The sequence below is a fragment of the Protomyctophum parallelum genome (assembly GCF_964188405.1).
Source record: "Protomyctophum parallelum genome assembly, chromosome: 13".
In the NCBI taxonomy this organism is placed as follows: Eukaryota; Metazoa; Chordata; class Actinopteri; order Myctophiformes; family Myctophidae; genus Protomyctophum; species Protomyctophum parallelum.
Genome location: NC_139708.1, coordinates 22,266,949 through 22,286,625, shown reverse-complemented (window position 1 = coordinate 22,286,625; position 19,677 = coordinate 22,266,949). Strand labels below are relative to the sequence as shown.

Here is a 19,677-nt window from a genome sequence, read left to right as displayed (position 1 = left end):
GTTTCCAAATCACTGAATGCTCCTTAAAGTATAATGACATTTAGAACATTCTGCATATATTGGTTGTTGAGGGTACCCCAACTTTCAGCAGCTGTCAAAAATTCCCCTATGGTGGTTGAATAAAAAGCAATGTGGGATATGTTAGACACCCGTACAAACACATTGGTGAAGAAGATTCTTGGTAAGAAATGTATTCCCGGATTTTATTAATATCCCCTGACTAAATGTAAAGGATGTATATCCTTTGAAAATAGCAGATCTAACTTGTAGATCGGTTATTTTAAAATAGCCGAAATGTATAGGGCTGAAGTGGTCAATGCATGTTTTGTAATAATAATCTAATTATCGAATAAATGTAGTGGAGTAAAATTACAATATTTGCAATGTAGTGGAGTAGAAGTAAAAGTACTGCAAAGTTGACATACTCAAGTACAAATACCTCAACATTTTAGGTAGGCTAATTAAGTAAATGTAGCCTACTTTCCACCACTGGATTTTATTCATATTTTATGTCATACTTGCTGAATATAAAGTTCAAGTTGTCCCCGATAACACCCAAATACGGACCCACACCCAAATATGGGTCCAACATCTCTCAATTTGTTCCAAACCAACTCCCTTGGGAAACTTTGACAGGCTGACAGCTGGGGTACCATTAAGCATTAACAACCTATATAAGGCAACATTTTCAAATTTTGCAAGCATTAGTTTTGCACAAAAACACCCCTTGGAGCCCTTTAGGAGTGTTTTTTGTGCAAAACTAATACTTGCAATGGATTCAGAATCATGAAAACTCACAACACATTAGTTAAAGCATGACATTTTTGCCTTATAGGTTGTTAATGATACCTCAAATTTCAGCAACTGTTTCCCAAGGGAGTTGGGTTTGAACAAATTGAGGAAATAGACTGACACCTACTTCTAAGGCTAAAACACGCTGAAGTTTGCGAACCACTGCCTTATCGTATACATTATACTTCTCCTTCATGTCCTTGGGACATCCACAGCACAAAATGCATGCAGGTCAGCAGTCAGAATGGATCCAATATACACAGTAAAGGTATGTGAACTACTATGAAATGCTCCGCTGTAAATACAATTTATTGTATTTTTGATATGTCATTTATTTTTGATTTTGTAACAATACACTTTGATGTATTTGTGCCCATCCCTGGTTCTGCCCCTGCAAAATATGTAAGCAAAGACATGCGCACATTAACAAACATCAGTGCACATGCATGTGCACCATCTTGGTGAAATGATTTGCTCCCATAGGCCCTTAATCAGAATGATTCGATACATGCCACCTCACTCAAAAGCAGGTGAAGAAAGATACATAGTCAAGTGTATGAGGGCTGCCTTGAATACAGATCTAGAATTGGAAAATATAATGCAGGCTGGGGTAATTCAATCAGTTACGTATATATTCAGTGTATCAATTACATTAAAAAAATGTGTAGAGATCTGACCACCTCCCACAATAACCTTAAAAATATTTTCTCAATGCTCATAGCCTCTAGAGACCTCAGAATCTTACGGTGCAACATAAAAGCTAGCTCAAACCAACCGCATATTCACATTAAGACCTGGGACGCATCTTTGTCGCCGTAGCTTTTGACCACTTAACAATTTTTTTTAAACTTTAGCTGTTGAGAAATAGCAGCTCTACAAGGTCTTAGCGCTGCACTGAGTGCCACACTAACAGCTTGTACATCGACTGATGCAAAACATTTTGAGATGGGGGGTCCGGTGGCAAAATGCATATACTTTTGTGGGTCCTTGGCATGAAAGGGTTTGAGCACCACTTTCTCACGTTTTTCAGAAAACTGCCATGACTGAGAAGACATTTGTAGAATCGGGTCCTCAGGTCTTAATTAATGGGCAAGAACTGCACCTCCATTCCCAATGTTGCTTAATGCAGCAGTTCTATCCGTCATTCTACTGTATGTCATACTGTGAAATTCTGGTGGTGTTAATGACCACCCAAAGGGTACAAGCATAGAGAAAATAACAAACCTAACGAGGGAAGGCACTCCTTTAGGTTCTACTGTTGTTATTTGCATGGCTTCTCCATGGCCCACGTATAGGCACCACTCAACAGAACATGACAGGTGAGGGTGGTACTTGTGTAACTAAGTGAATAGAGTAGACACACAAGCAGAATCATTTTTATCGGTCAGTTTAGTTCCCATTTCTTTCCTACAGTCCAAAAAAAAACACCCTGCAACGTCATCTCATTCACACACATACAGAGCACAGCACAGTCCATCTCTGACCATGTCATTGTTGGATGTACATATAGGATTGCTTAAACCCAACTTATACCTCATCACAGATTTTCTCGTGAATGATGTGATGCGATGTGAGAGTATAAACTGGGCTTCAGTTCACAGAGGCAGACAGAAGTACACACACTGATAACATTGGAGAAGTGCCGTATAGAGCATTGTGCTCCTGTAATATCCAGCAACAGCATGAATCAAGCTTAAGATATGGAAATCAAATTACCGTTTCAACTAAATTGTTATCACTTTCACCTGCATAGGCACACAGACATGACATGACGCACTCATACCCCCCCCCCCCCACACACACACACACACACGCACACACACACAAACGTACGTACTCTCACCACAAACCCATCAGGCCCCCACCCTCCCTCCCTCCTTGTCCTAATGTTCCCACGAGCATGTCAAACGTCTAATTAAAGATATCCCCTAAACAAACCCCACAAATTCCATTGGAATTGAAGTGGGTCTCGTTCGTACGCCCCTCACCTCCCAGTGACCCACTGCTGCGTTAAAGAGACCCATGCCTGCCCTTGTTGCCGCTTTACACAACCTTTACTTTGTGTACTCTAGCATGTAAGCCCAGCCCACTCCATTCCAAACCCCAACCACCTCCCAGAACCATCCCTAGACGCCGCCGCCGCCGCCCCCCCACCACCGAGCTCTCCCCTCTCCCTCCCACAGAGTTGAGCTTGGTAACTGTACAGTATATCGGGGAGGGGGGCGGCGCAGTCCTTGTGCTGAACTGAAGAGGGGGAGGGTCGAAGGAAGTAGAGGAGGGAGGGATGGAGGGGCGGGAGGGAGGGAGGGAGGAGGAAGGCAGGGACGCTGCGTCTCAGTCGTCTTCTAGACCCTGGTTGAGTAGAAAGTTGGCCGCCAGGTTCTCGTTCTTCTCGCAGGCGAAGTAGGCCTGGATCACCAGAGCCTCTGGGAAACCCAACGCTTTTAACTGACCGCCAGACAGATGGTTAAGAGAGAAGAGACAGAAAGAAGATGGGGAGGGGGACGACATAATAAAAGTATGTTAATCTTGGAATATAAATAACTGGCTATTTATGCTGTTTAGTTTGTCTAGTTTTTGTCTCTCAACTCATTGGTTTACCAATGATGATTAGGGATGAGGGATAGTCAACGGTTAGCCAAATCAGAATACGCAAATCAGATTATTAGTTCATTTTCATAACAATTATGCATTTCTACACTGGGTTCAGACAGAGTGATCAAGACCTAAGGAAGATGAAAGTGTAGCTCAGTTTGGGACTGTTTCACAAAGTTATCAACACACGTTATGACACAGGCACCGGTGTTGTCCAAGCCATCCATTATGCACAGATGGGGACTCAGAAGAACGCTATGCAACTGATCCTGATTCTATCATTTTAATTCACTCGCTGCCATCTGGTGTTATCTAGTGGTTGCATCTGTACTCGAGAATTGCCATAATGTATGTCAACAGATAAGCTCTTAGTTTGAATGCCATTCACTCGGAAACGGAAGACGGGAAGTGAAAAACAGTCTATGTAACGTGCCCCGCGAACGCTTTAGCTGTGAGCCACAAATCAAATTCTAAAACATCCGTTCCCATAGATATCATAAGCTCGCTGACTATTCACTTCTGTGTCCCCCCCCCCCCCCCCCCCCCCCCCGTTTACTTCCGTCGCACGGTACAGCGTTATGAAACATAATCAATAAAAGAGGTCAAAAGAGGATCTCGGGCGCCGAGGGCCGAAGGATCAAAATACTTCAAAAGAGGATCTAGGCAGCGAGTGAATCATTAAGTCTTGTGACGGGGTCTAAACCAACTCACCCTCTCAATGGCTTCCTTCTCCTGTGGCGTGACCTGGATGTAGTTGACGGGCGCCCCTTCCTCCCCGGCAGCGCCCAGCTCGCCCACCTCTGGGACGTCTCCCCCCTCCCCCGCAGGCTCGTTCAGCATCTGGATGAACAGCTCCTGGTGCTGGCTAATTTGCTGGGGAGAGCGGGAAAGAGACATCAAAGCGATATGATGAGAATTCTAATTCAGCACAATGTTTTCGACCTCGCATACTTTATGCACATTGTGTTTTATTAAAAATTTGTAATGTTACTACTGTCATTTGTGTGGATAGTACCCGTCACGGGAGGGTGATGGGTCTAATATTTGTAGTGGTTTGGTATCGTGTATCATCTGTTGCCTGACATCCTTGTCCCTCCCTTATCATGCGCTACCAAATGATGTGCGCTTCCAACAAGCCTCAGTCATGCTGCAGTGAAATAAACCACATGGCAAGCGCAGTGCACCTTTGTGCTTGTGCTGCCGTGCTGTTAATCATAAATGTTTAGTTATAGTAGCCTGGAACTCACCTATGCTTTTTATGGCATAGGCAGCTCCTGGGAGAAACTATGCGCAGCTGCGCGACATGATACTTAGAGCGACAGAGAGAGAGAGAGGAGTGTGCGTATGTGTCAATTTTTTTTTTTTTTTTTCTTTTTGCGGCTTACGCCTTTTATTGATTTTTGAAGGGACAGACAGTAGGCTGACAGGAAACGGGAGAGAGATGGGGGGATGACATGCAGTAAATGCCGTGTCGGGTCCGGGAGTCGAACCCGCGGCACACTGCGACTGGATTACCAGTCCGGTGCCCAGACCGTTACGCTACGGCCTGGGCCCGTATGTGTCAATTTAACAAAGGTGCAGACGATCAGAAATCAGCAGAGAATGAGCAATGTTTGCGCTACTCTATGCCGAATTGAAGTGGACTCAGACCCCTGAAAATAAAAATGTCTGGGTTTCCGAGGCTAAGTTATAGTAACCGAATGAGTTCCTTATACAAGACGCAGGATCAATTTCACCTAAAAACGCACCCGGAGAGGTCAAACACGTGTATGTTTGTGCGTGTGTGCATGCGCGTTACCTGTAGAAGTTGTGGGTTTTCCCGGCCCAGCTGCTGTAGGAGAGCGGGCAGCAGTGAAGGGTTCTGCTGGATGGCCAGTCTCATGTTCAGGAACTGGGGCTGAGTCCGTAGGAACTCCAGCGGGTTCTCCCCTGATGGGGTGAAAACAATAAAACAAAAAAGGCATGAGTACATCAAAAGAAAAAGTTGTTTTGAATTATTTTGTAGCATTCCTACCTCATACTTTAGATTAGAGATGCACGATATGAAATCGGCGATGCGCGAAGAGCGATGCGAGCAGTGACTCTTTGGTTTAAACAACGATAGCTGAGAGAAAGGCATGCTTGGATTGGTATCATTTATTTTAAACGATAAGCCTTTAGGGCTGACCAATGAACTAGGCTTAAAATAAAACAGCGATATAGCTGCAGAAGATAGAGCGCATATTGGATTGGTCTTTTATTTAACAATTAAACAGCGCCTGAAACAGGCATTACCTCTCCATCAAATAAAAATATTATATATATAATCCAAACTCCTCTGTCAATTTTAAACGAACGGTAACATGAATGAACTCTTCAAGCCTGACACTTGTCAGAAATAAAATCAACCACGGTTGATTTGATTGATCATAAAGTTAATGTGACTGTGAGTGTGCGTATGGGAAAAATATATATAAACTTCACAGATTATAGATCACTTGGAATTATAACAATCTGTTGAGTATTGCCTGAATAATGCCACTAGTGAAATCCCATTTTTATCGACATGCGTTGCCGATGGAGAAATCCCACATAGTTAAATTACCTCATAGTCATGCTGCATGCGCTGTCGATGAAGAATTATAATCCAAGGTTTGTCAATCATATTATGGTTTATGGTTGAAAGTAAACCATAATAAGTTAACTTTAAGAAGAGATCTGCAGTCATTGTGCTGCAGACAGTGCAGAGCGCATGAGAGCAGCTCCGCTTGCTAATTGAGTTGACATTTGCGCAACTTCACTGCATGGCATTACAGTAATTAGTTATTTGCCAGCACCTGCTCCAATATAGGCCTAAATCAAACTTTATTTATATAGCACATTTAAAACAATAAAAGCTGACCAAAGTGCTGTAGGCCTACAGGCTGAAACGTGAAAAGTGGAGCATCACCATCGGCGCACAAAAGAAACATAATTAAAAGAAAGAACACAGGCAAATAGGCTACATAATTACAATAATACGATCAGGTGCAATTAAATTCCAAAGAGAAAAGGTGTTTTGGTCTGGTCTGTAGGAGCTGCTCTGCTGCATGGGAGTTCAGTGATGGAACAGGTCAGTCTTCAGACAAGAAAAAAAAAAAGATATCGCTGGCAACGGCAAAATCAATTCTCTGCATCGCCAAAATAAATCTATAGGCCTAGTTTCATTCGTGCCATTATACTCAGCCAATATGCACAACGCAGCGCATGAGATTGCAGATCTTTGAATTTTCGGTGCGCGCATTGAGCGCACTCACCATGTGAATCCAAGCACTACTGTAACAAGTCAACCGTAACAAGTCAACTGCCTGACACAGGCATTACCTCTCAAATAAAAAATATATAGCCTAGATATAGCCTAGAATCCAGAAAATGTAGGGATTTAGCTTCTCTTCCGATTGAAACTCAGATGTGAAAAAAAGCTTGGGGTCGAAAAGCGCGGTTTTCAGTTTCACCAGCCCCTGGAAGTCCTGGAGCTCCAGGCGCGCTAATTTGCGCCGCGGTCTACGCCGCTCTCAGACCCTTCCGACGAGGCTCTTTCTTGGGGTAGAAATTAGCGCGCCTGGAGGTCCCTCGGAGCCGAGGAGGTCGGGGGCCTTTTCCCCCGTCCCATGCGTGAAATTTTTCGCCCCACTTGGGCCATCCCGTATGTGATACGCCAATTTCTTGTCACATAGTTGACACACCACTTGTTCTTTGTTCTCCTTGCATATTCTAAAATGCAACCACACTTTAGATTTATTTTGTGGCGGCATGACTGCAGGCTGTAGCTGGTCTGTGTTGACTTCCTTGTCGTTACCACGAGTGAGGGGGAGAGGGGAGGAGGCGTTGCGGTGCTGCGAGGCGCGAGCATAGCTCGCGGACCAAATGGGGCCGTCTCGCGGACCAAAAGCGTCCGCTTTTTTTTTAATGACTATTCAATTCAAAATTTAAAAATCGATTCCCGTGCGTATCGATTGAACGTCGATTAATCGATTTTTTTGGGTCAGCCCTAGTAATACGGTAAATCGGTATTGGCCGATATGACCCTGGAAATAATAGGTGATCGGATATCGGTCATAATGTCAATATCATGTGTCACTTGCACAAAGTTACAGAAGTACGTATGTTAAAATGGTGTAAAATAAGGGAGTTCCAAGCCATACCCTCAACTAGGGACGGGGCCTCTGTAGTGCGTCCAGAAGCGGGAGGCTGTACAGGGGGATTCGTCTCCTGGACTGGACTGCTAGGGATACCCTGCAAACACAACACCACACCATAAACAATACTGTAGAGCAGGGCTCTTCAATAGAAGAACCCCTTCGCTGAGAAACGGATGAATCAGGGACTCTGGTGTTGTCACGATACTGGATTTCAAACGTTGATATTTTGAAAAGTATTGATATTCGATGACATCTTCGATAGCACGCAAACCACAGAGATATCTGCGGTTTTAACACATTGCAAGTACAAATAAAAAGCTGTGCAATCGTATGCATTTTCATAGTAACAGTAAACCAAAGTAAAGTGCAACATCATTTAATTTCTATCTGACCATAGTCAACCCCATCATCCGGTCTAAGGCCAGCCTATATCCGGTAACCCCCCCTCCACACAAAGGAGATGCATACAAGGACACAAATATTATAGTAGTGCAGTAAGGTTACGTTTACAAAATCAGAAGGGAACAGCACTAAACAAGCCTTTAGCTTACATAAATAGAAATACGAGCGACGATAAGCATAATGCAGCGGGCGCAGCGGAGGATAGGAGAAAAAGACACCGGTATGTGAGCAACAGAGACAAATATGTCAATGACACTCAATGTATATATTCAGGGTATTATATCTTGAATGCCAAGAAAATTATTGTGTTGTACTGTACAAGACCACCTTGCTGAGACACAGTAAAGGGATCACTCTCCACCTGGTTTAACCCATTACTACCTACCTGGAATGCATCTGTGTCATGGTTAGCTTTCAACCACTTTTAACCATTATTTTATACTTTAGCCGTTGCAAAATAGTAGATCTACAAGCTCATATCGTGGCACTATGAGCTTGAGCTTTTTTTTTTTTATCGTGAAAATGTGTGCAAATCTCTGAATATATATCCTTTCACAGCAAATGTTTTTAACTCAATATTTGCTTCTGAGGGTGGTCCCTGGAACAACATATTTTCAGAAATACACATCATTCTGGGGCTCCTTGACAATGAAAACGTTTGAGCCACCACCGATAAACGTTTTTCAGAAGACATTTTGTAGAATCTGGTCTCGGGTCTCAGTCAATGGTATAATGTTCTGGTGCTTTAAGTCGACTTCATTTGACTGTAGTCCAAACTGTGTGTGTGTGTGTGTGTGTGTGTACTCACAGTGAGGAGGTACTCCACCGCCCTGTGAGGGTTGTTGAAGCTGGCCCGTAGAGCAGCCACCACCCCTTCCCTCTCATATCCCATAGACATGATCTCCGTCAGCATGGCCTCGTACTCGGCTCCCGTCACTGCATAGGCACAACACAAGGACCGAGTCACAAACATTTAGTACAGAACACGATGGGCTCTATGGACACAGACAACAGAATAACCCTTCCCCATTCCCGGGCCGCTTCCCTACTTGCCGATGTTACCGATCAGAGTAATTAATTCAGATTCAGATTCAGATTCTAAAAATGTCTTCTATGTCAGTCGCTCTTCGATTTTTCAAAAATAGCAGATCTACAAGCTCGTATCGCGCCACTCGGTGGCACGCTACGAGTTTGTAGATCTGCTATTTATAGCTAAAGCATAACGTAATGCTAACACCAAAAGGGGTTCCCGCCCAGAATGGGTTAAGGCTCGGTTTCCATTTAGTGTACAGTGGTTTTTAAAGTTGTTTTTATTTCAAGAACCCCCATAACTCTTAAGAGTGTACAAATGGAACCAAATTGACCCGTAATGGTCCATTTGTACACTTTCAGAGTTACAGACCCGTACGGGGCCACTTGGAACCCACTCAAGGACACTGGTCAAAGAAAGCTGCAGTCGAAATTCAGCTTTTGTCTAGAATGGAACAGAGCCTTCATTAGCATCATTGATAACACCAGTGAAGGAAGTAGGGAAGGGGCTAAGCAAAGTTCAATTTACATCAGGGATCTTACATTTTTCAGGGCAAGGAGGACCACTTAGCTGAGAGAGATTAAGCAGGGACCCCCCCCCCCCCACTTCTTATTGTATACAATTGTGATGCAGATTAAACCTTTTCATAGATTTCATAAACAGACTGTCAGTGTGAATTAATGTTGTTTACTTCAGACAGTTAGCCACTGAAACCCTCAATACTTGGTAAACTTGACTGCTTGCTCTGTACAGACAGTCCATCACTACCAATACACAGAACGTGCATTTAGAATAGCTTGCAGTGATGGCCCCAGACATGTGTTGGGCCATCAACTGCGGAGTTCGTTTGTTTGACTATTATGCACAACTTGTGCATAATAGTCATGCATATCAGAACAGAACAGTATAAAAACCCACAGAGCTAAACAGCCTCTCACTCACTACTATACCTACACAGGCAAGCATGCAGTGACTACTCTACTCTGACTATGGAAGATCTGGCGGAAATAAATCATTAATCATCAATAATCATTTCCACCAGGAATTGGGAGCATGCATCCTTCCGACTTAGCCATGTTTTGGCTCAGCGCAAGGTACCAATTAGGGACAGGGACATGGTTAAAGAATTGCTTGTTTTCTAACCATAAAAACCATAAAAACAAGGACTTTTTTGTTCACTTGTGAGCAGAGAGAAGTATCCCCTGATTGTGTCTTGTGCACTCAAATGCCTACGTTAGCTCCACTTATGTGAAATGGCCTTTTTACAAATGAAAATAAAATCCAAGTTTAAATGGTAAATGGTGCATTTATATAGCGCCTTTATCCAAGGCGCTTTACAGAGATTGTGCATTACATTCACCCATTCACACACCGATGGCAGCTGAAACCATGCAAGGCACCAACTAGCACTCGGGAGCAATTAGGGGTTCAGTGTCTTGCTCAAGGACACTTCGACAGTAACTCTGGGGGAGCCCGGGTTCGAACTGGCAACCTTACGGTTACCATCCAGGCACTCTACCCCTAAGCCACCGCCACCGCCGCCCCAAGTTTAGAACTGAATCACATCTTAATGACAGCCTCAGACTGGCAATCACTATGAACCAGATTTCAAAACGCTTGCAGATAATGTGCAGTCACAGCAGTCTCATTAAAGGTGGGCTGACACTGAGAGTATTGTATCAGTCACCATAACTGTTCAAATATATGGTCATGTACTGTATGCATTTGTCATTTGAACATCTGTAAATGTGAATATTCATCAAACTAACTAAATATTATATTATATATATAAGCAATTTATTTCATGTCCTTTGCGTTTTGTTTTATTAAAAAAAACCTCAACAAAGATAATAATATGTATATTTCTAATACATTTGTCTTAATATTTAGGCATTAATTATATAACTATCACTTATTTATTCTTAAACTATAGTCTCTGGATGTGTGCACATACATTGAGCCTGTCAGAAATCGCAAAAAAACAAGTGTTTAACACATTTTTGTGGTAGATCATGACTTACAATTGGGAATAAAATGGGCTCTTGGGCTTGAAAAGGTTGGTTACCAGTACACTGCTCTACACCAAACCTCTTTGCAGAGACAAATACGTACTGTATGTATGATACATAAAAATTAAAAAACAAACATAGAACAGACCTTTGAACTATCCAATATAAACACACAATGACAACTATTTTGGTAGTGGCTTCACAAAATATCTACCATACAATATTGAGCTTACAGTTTTGGTGCTCTATGCATGACGATACAGGGGAGAACTTCATGGTGTTGCATACTTAACAGACACAAACGTTGTGCACTTTGACCCGTTCATTCTCTGGTCCACACCAGCCAATTTCTTTGCCCGAAAGTTCAACCCCAAGACATTACAGAAAAATGTATCCATATACTACAATCATAGTCCTCACAGAACCAAGACGTTCTGTTCTCAAATCAGATTCCTGTCATGTGATTTGGTAGCTAATTTCATGTTTTGCCACAGCCAATCTAAGCGAGAATGCAAAACATCGACAGTTATCACCAAGCCAGACAGAGGTCCACACGTACCCAGCGCTGAGGAGGCCTCCACACCCTGTCCAAGTCCACTCGAGCTACAAAATAGAATAAAACAAATGCAATACAGCATGAGTGGGACACTATGGTAACAAGTGATGTGGCATGTCACACATTACACATTATATTGCTATGAAAATATGTTGTGAACAAAACCGTCGTCACTGGCTTGCGCTCTAGCTTTCAATTGACCGATATTGGACAGATTTATTTATTCCCCTTCTATAGGGATGTCCCACTTTCCTCAACTAAAAACATGTTTACCGAGACCCCTCTAAGCGAACGTCTTCTACCTGGCTGGCTGCTGTGGTTCTACGTCTGCAGGAGTTGGCTCCTCTTTGGCCTCCTCGGGGGGGATGGGGACAGCTGCTGGGGTTGGGGCTGGGACAGCAGCTGTTGACGTGGAGCCAGAGTCCTGGACTGGAGGCTTGGGCGCTTCCGAGGGTGGAGGTGAAGCAGCAGCAGCCGCAGGCTTTGCCTACAACCAAAAGCAGTCATGATTAGGGAAATGATAGTCTGCAACACCACCACCACGATTCAAACCCAGGTCTCCCGCATAGGAAACCATAAACCAACTGTCTTACCACTTATGCAAGAGGGGAATGCCCCTTACCAAATGAGATATTAGCCAGCGGTGAATCCCACAACCAAGGCAGATTATCGTTCTGGGCTTCAGGGGAGGGAATTGGAAGTAGCAATACTGGTGCAGGTTTCTTTCTTATATACACAGACCATCAGAGGTCCGGTAGTTTTTCTCTAGACATTATACGGAATTCTCGGCTAATACAAATAACTTAACGTTGAACGTGACCAGATCATTGCTGTGAACATGAACTAAATCATTCATTCACTGAAATGAATGTTTATTCGCCGTTTCCCGCCACGACTACTGGGATGTGCGTGTCTTTTTAAGCCGTTTACCAGCTTCTCTCTCTCAACTAATTTACTGTCTCAGTCAAATAGATTAGAACTGATTCCCAAACCAACTGTACACAACTTGGACACACTGCTTAAACCCATTCTAGGCGTGAACCCCTTTTGGTGTTAGCATCATGTTATGCTTTAGCTATTGAAAAATACAAAATAGCAGATCTAAAAGCTCATAGCGCGCCACCGAGTAGCTTGTAGGTCTGCTATTTTTGAAAAATCGAAGAACGACTGACATAGAAACATAGCTTTTTCAGAAAACTGTCAGGATGTAGAAGACATTTTTAGAATCTGATCTCAGGTCAGAATGGGTTAACACAGGGCTCAAGCTTGTTTCGGTTGGTGGGAATTTTCAATGCCAGCATGGTTTGTAGAAATGTAAAGAGGGCGTGGCATGAGGTGGACAATCATGGACGCAGCTTGAGGGTGCTTTGGGCCACAGACAAACGTATTGCTCCAAAACTATGGAATGCACTTCCCATTACAATCAGAACTGCAGCCTCACTCCCAATCTTCCGCCGTAGTCTGAAAACCCACCTTTTCAGACTCCACCATGGCCCGTAGCACTTACCCATAGCACTTTTTGTAGAATTAGATAGCATTTGATAGACTTACAGTTAGGGATGCACCGAAAGGGAAATTCTTGGCCGAAACCGAATACCGAATATAGGAAACAGTTGGCCGAAAACTGAATACCGAATATCCGAATATGATTAATATTATACATCTTTTTTCCTACCATTGCTGTCATGGCCGTACCTTAAAGCTACCTGATTTATGGCAAAATAAATGGTTATGGCCAAACTTAACTTAAATAATAACCACTATTATGGGTCCATAAAACATTTATTCAGCCCTTTTGAAAGCATTAATTGCATACACTATTCGGTGATATATTTTTATATATTTATATATTTTCTGCGGCCGAATATTCGGTGCATCACTAGTTAAAATAGTATGTTTATACAGAGTAAGTACAGAATAAATAATCTCTCAATCACTTGGTAATGACTGTGACACAGTCCTGTATCTGAAAGGTCAGAAATGCAGTCCTTGCAACCACAATGTTTCCAGCCATACAGGTCTAGTCCAGAATGCCACTTAGCACTATATACTTTGTTGTACAACAAATAGAAAAAAATGTTGACCTACAAGCTTGTAGATGTTTGGAAAATTTGAAAGATTTAGAAAGCTTTTGCCTATAATGCCATGTTGAAAGTGGTTATCACTTAACATACCTACACCCGCACAGTATCATTGGTATGAAGTGTAACTGAATATCGCTGTTTTAGTATCCTCACTTAACCCATTAATTGATTCTACAAATGTTATGTTAACTTAAATAATAATCACTATTATGGATCCATAAAACATTTATTCAGCTCTTTTGAATGCATTAATTTCATACACTATTCGGTGATATATTTTCTGCCTATTTGGGCCGAAAGCGAATAGGCCGAAAATGCATTTTTAGCCATTTTCAGCCGAATATTTTCTGCGGCCGAATATTCGGTGCATCACTACTTACAGTATAGCATGTTATGTAGACAGCACTAGAATTGCATTGTATGTAGTCATAGCACATATGTATAGCATAGTACAGTATATATGTATAGTTTCATTATATAGATATTCCACTGTTACGTTCTTAGCTTACGCATGTTTCATGATAAACTTTTTATGTATGTGATGTATTGCCATGCTTTTTGTTCTTGCTTAATGTAAATCGCTCTGGATTATGAGCGCCTGCAAAATGTCTCAATTGTAATTGGGTGGAATGCAAGCCCCCTGAACAGTGACGTTCAGTGACGCGGCCGTCTCCAGGTGTGCAAATCTGGGGCGACTGTGGCTCAGGAGGTAGAGCAGGTCGTCCAATGATCCATGGGTCATCGGTTCGAATCCCAGCTCCTCCTGTCTACATGTCAAAGTGTCCTTGGGCAAGACACTGAAACCCCAAATTGCTCCCGATGTGCTGGTTGGTACCTTGCATGGCTTCCGCCGCAATCGGTGTGAGAATGTGTGTGTGAATGGGTGAATGTAATGCACTATGTAAAGCGCCTTGGATAAAGGCTCTATATAAATGCACCATTTACCATAGCAACACTTCCGCATTTAAAATGCTACTGCTGGTGCGTCCGTTTGAAACCCTAAGTAGTGCGCCTGCTCTGCGCTCTAGACTTCAGTAGATCGTTCTTCCGGATGCTTGGGGCAGCGGTGGCCGAATGGTTTGCGGAGCGGTCTTGATATCGGAAGGTCGCTAGTTCGTATCTCCGGACCGGCACATTAAAATTACCACCGTTGAAGTGCCCTTGAGCAAGGCATTGAACCCCTACCATGAAATGTTCTATGAGCAGGGCCTGGCTGTAAACAAGTTAATAAACATGGTAACTTTGCTTTGCTTATGCTTCAAGCGCCACAAAGCAACTTTCATTGCAATGAATAACTGGGGGCGGAGCAGTGCGCCCTCTAGATATATTATAACTCTTATATGGTGCAATGGCTGATAGAAATGGTCCTGGACCTCAGGTAGCCCCATTTATCACGTTATTGATGGTATGACTAAAAGCCAATAAATGCTCCTTAAATAGAACTTGTGCACCCCCAGATGTCATGCCGATGGGGAAAAACCTGTCCGTAACTTAAAGTCAGAAGGAGCATGTATCAGCCATTTGATGACCGGTCCGGAGGAGACTCACTGCCTGATGACCAGGTCATCAAAATATTGGCCCATGAAGGAATGCTCAAAAACAGCATGAATTCAATGCTTCATGGGGCTTAAAATTGATAGAAAATAGGGTGAAAGTCACTTTTAAACAATTACAAGTATTTAAATGTAAAATGCAATTTACACAGAAGTCAGATCTCACCTTAGACACCATAACTACTACAAAATTCTTCTCATCAATTTTATAGTCTTTAATAGGCGTGTCATCTTGCAGGATTTTGCCGGCATATATCAACTTCTGGCCTGATACTGGGAAATTATCTTTCCCTCTTTCTGCTTCGATCTTCTCCTTTAAGTCCTTCACCTGAAAAATAACAAAGATGAACATAATTAACAGATGAAACGGTGTCATTATGGTAGTCAATAATTATTCAGTGTGACAAACCATGATGATGGGGCTAAAACTCCTATTGCCTGACAGGTAACTAAATTAGCTCTATTTAAGCTCTACCTACCAATGTAAAATCAAGCTGCCTTGCTTCATTACATTATTGTGCTCATGCTGCCAAAAATGAAAAGTGCAAATAGTTTGTTTTCAACTTACATAACTATCAGCTACGAATGTTTGCAGAGTTAAATTAACCTTGTCATATCTAAAACACGCACGACAACTTAACACAGGCGTTACCTGCGAGCTCACCTATACGGTTTAATGGTTACCAGCGGTTTACTTGTACTAACTTTAGTTGGGTTGGTTGATAACAATGACAAGAGTCAATCATAGTTAAATGTTAGAAATATTGGCCACTAGTTGCCAACTTTTAGTGGAGGTTTCGATTGCAGGAATAAAACGACGTTGTTGTGCTATTCTGGCTCATTTAGCAGAAAGCTAATCACGATCGTTACGAATGATGGAACATGCAGGAATGATTTTGTACAGTGAGCTGGCTAACGTTAGCTAGCTGGCCAGTTAGCATCAATGCTATTAGCATAGCCCCGTTTACATGTGGCTCGCGGGGCTAATATTTACGTTTAGTTAATGCAAACTGCGTCAACCAGGGGCCATCAAGCGACCGCGAGTCGACACACTGTGGAACAAAGCCTACAAGTTGAACTTGGCGAAAAGAAGCCCCCACGACAAGGTTCCACGGCTGCTCACATTAGCCGCTAGCTAATAAAGTTAGCGAGCTAGCATATAGTAGTAGCCACTCACCGTTTGTTCAGGGTCTATCTCAATCTGAATAGTCTGCTGTTGCAGCGTTTTAAGTGTGATCTGCATGGCGGCGATGGATGGATGACGCCCGTCTTCTGCGTCCTTGATTCGCAAAACAACTCGCTACTAGAGCACAAATTAAAATTATATTAAACTTGAACTTTTGGTCAGGATTCTAATCCGTGAAATGTGTGTATCCATGAGCACTCAGCAAATCGCCATCTTTGGTGACAAGTTGGGTGGTGCAGTGTGGAAGGCTCCCTCCTCCGGAGGGGGTTAGTGCAGCGCCGCACAGACTGGCTGCACAGTATATTATCAGTCACACAGCGCAAAGCAGTGAAAGCACGGGACGCGAGCCTATCCAGAGATGTTGTAGATCTGTGAATCTTCCGCAGCGCACCTCATGCGAGGTTACACCCCTGTTCCCCTCATGCGAGGCTCTTTATGATGCTCGTGAGCCCCCGGCCGTTAACGCCGGTGCGGTGCCGGTGCATTGACGATTTGACGTTCAGTGGGTCAAGGCGTCGACTCCGTTGAGCAGAAAGCAATCATCATTTGAAAATAACATCAAAATTTAAACATATCAGACTTAAAATGGGAGATACAGTGGGATTGGGTATATTTTCCTATCTCTTAATTTGTTATAATTAAGAAATTCATTTCATTTTACCCACATTGACCCAAAAAGCAAGCATACATGCAGTTATTGAAGGATTTAATTATTACCGCACAGCGCACACAGACCGATTTACAACTCAGTTTCACCAGGATCATTAAAATCATGATGTGATGGTCCTATTCAATTATATTATAATTGAACTTCAGAACGTCCCACGACTCCCACGCCACTGACACATGCCTCCTCTATTTGAGTGACTACAGGTGGTTGCGGGCAAATACTGTGGCATGGTCATGCTGGACCTCCAAAAGGCTTTTGACACTGAACCACTCCATACTGGTTTACAAGCTAAAAGCATTAATTTTTTTTTTTAGGGGCACGGTGGCACAGTTGGTAGTGCTGTCGCCTCACAGCTAGAAGGTCCTGGGTTTGATTCCCGCTGGGGACGCTGTGGGCACTGGCGGCGTGTTCCCAATCCCTCCTCCGCGTCATCAGTGCCCATACCCGAGGCGGGGGTCGGCGATAGGGCCTTTCTGTGTGGAGTTTGCATGTTCTCCCCGTGTCCCCTAGGGTAGATACCCTCACAAAAACATGGCGTAATCCTGGTCTCTAAAACTACCTCCCCCCCGGCCAGCCGGGGCGCCTGATGGAGGGGAAAGGAACTGGTCGGAATAACGTGTCCCTTCCACGCGCTACGACCGGCCGGGGAATTTGATAGCATCAGTGAGCTGGATGCAATTCTAACTGTAGGGGAGAGAACAGATGGTGGAGGTGAACGGAACACTGCCCCAGACTTCCCAGAACAAATTGGTCAGGCTACTACTTGGCCTTACTCCCTAGCCTGGCGCAGCCACACTTCACCCGCCCCTATTGCATATGCATATGCCCCCACGTAGCCCAGCGCAGTGGTATATTAGTATCGCAACACGAGGCTACCAAAGGCTCATACATAGTCTGGATTTTCGGTGGTTAGGTGACCACCGAACTACAACATGACGTCACAAGCCGCGGTGAAGAGCAAACCACCGCCACCGCTCCAGCCCTTCTCTCTGTTTTTACTCACCAACGCTCAACGTTATTTCCGCTCCGGTGGTCAGCACACCCCTCCGGTGGTCACCTCACCACCGAAAATCCAGACTATGAATAGGCCTTTAGTTTACTCCCCGAACCCACCTCACCCAACGAAAGGAGAATTTACGTCATATCTCATATGTGCCTGAGCAAATCGGCTTTTTGTGCCAACATTATACACCATTGACAATGAAAGGAGAATTTACGTCTTTTATGTGTCTGAGCAAATCCATCTGTAGTCACTCAAATAGAGGAGGCATGTGTCAGTGGCGTGGGATGTTCTGAAGTTCAATTCTAATAGGACTATCACATCATGATTTTAATGATCCTGGTGAAACTAAGTTGTAAATTGGTCTGTGTGCGCTGTGCGGTAATTAATAACTGCATGTATGCTTGCCTTTTGGGTCAATGTGGGTAAAACAAACATTCAAATGCCATTGACAATGAAAGTTGAATTTACGTCATATGTGTCTAGCCTACTAGCCTCGCGTTGCGATACTAATATACTTTCTTTCTGGCCAAAAAGTGCATTTTAGAGCTATGGGCCAGAGCATAGCTACAGACAAACAAACAAACCTTTGGAGAAGTGACTTGGGATGGAGCAGTAGCAGAGGAGGAGGATAATATAGGCAATATGCTGAATTAAGGGAAGTGTTGGAGAAGGTGGAACAGTGTTGGTGCAGTTGAAGATAATGATGGTGATGCTGACAGTGGGAGAGGAGGCTAGAGGGTAAAGGGGTGAAGAAGAAGAAGAAGAAGAAGAAGTTGTGGATGAGAAGGCGAAGAATGCAAATCTCAGAATCCTTTGTGATTAGGTGTGATCACAGAACCGGTTTGCTACAACTCACAAAATCACACAACATGGTCCCGGCCTAATTAGACATTATAAGTCATTATAAATTAACAATACAATCTTAAAATCAATTCAAAAGGTTACTGGCAGCCAGTGCAGTGCAGCTAGTACCGAGGTTACTGTATGTGCTCAGAATCTGATCTCCTAGTCCCAGCAATGAGTCATGGCAGCCACATTCTGCACTAGACGACAGGGAGGCACCATAGATGACAGGGGAGCACGGTAAGCACCATAGAAAGCACTGTACAGCTTGGATGACAGGGGAGCACGGTAAGCACCATAGAAAGCACTGTACAGCTTGGATGACAGGGAAGCACAATAGATGGCCTTTTCTTAATATCTTTTTTATATTGGACGACCCTATAACGCTTATTGTAACCAAGTAACCGATTATTTTGTGAGGGTACCCTATAGGGGACACGGGGTGAACGCATGCAAACACCACACTGAAAGGCCCTTTCGCCAACCCCACCTCAGGTATGGGCACTGATGACGCGGAAGAGAGAACAAGCCCCCAGCATCCACAGCGTCCCTGGCAGTAATCGAACCCAGGACCTTCTGGCTGTGAGGCGACAGCGCTACTGACTCCACCGTGCCCCCACATGGCATTTTCTTAATGGTTTTTGACATTGAACCACATGGTTCCAACTTCCAAGTGTCTTCCAACCTTCTGGATCTTGTTAAATACAGTCTTGGCTGTGGTCCTAAGACAACCAAATGTTTCTCTGCCATGATGAGACCACACAAAATAATAAACAACACAGACACAGTCAGGG

The 19,677-nt window shown here is 43.5% G+C and overlaps 1 protein-coding gene across 1 annotated transcript; it reads right to left on the bottom strand.

The window, feature by feature from the left end:
* Positions 1–2,163: 2,163 nt before the first annotated feature.
* rad23aa (RAD23 homolog A, nucleotide excision repair protein a) lies at positions 2,164–16,605 on the bottom strand. The gene is made up of 9 exons (XM_083780652.1): positions 16,359–16,605; positions 15,348–15,509; positions 11,847–12,031; positions 11,548–11,591; positions 8,758–8,885; positions 7,551–7,641; positions 5,186–5,316; positions 4,099–4,260; positions 2,164–3,240 (listed from the first exon to the last, which is right to left on the bottom strand). The coding sequence occupies exons 1-9, from the start codon at positions 16,422–16,424 to the stop codon at positions 3,127–3,129; spliced, it is 1,083 nt and encodes a 360-aa protein (XP_083636778.1). The 5' UTR covers positions 16,425–16,605; the 3' UTR covers positions 2,164–3,126.
* Between the last annotated feature and the right edge of the window lie 3,072 nt (positions 16,606–19,677).

Coding starts and splice junctions, on each gene's coding strand:
- rad23aa (XM_083780652.1), bottom strand. CDS start 16,424: ATGCAGATCACACTTAAAACGCTGCAACAGCAGACTATTCAGATTGAG. Junction 15,510..16,358: donor AGATAGACCCTGAACAAACG/GTGAGTGGCTAC, acceptor GTTATTTTTCAG/GTGAAGGACTTAAAGGAGAA. Junction 5,317..7,550: donor GGCCCCGTCCCTAGTTGAGG/GTATGGCTTGGA, acceptor TCACCCCATCAG/GGGAGAACCCGCTGGAGTTC.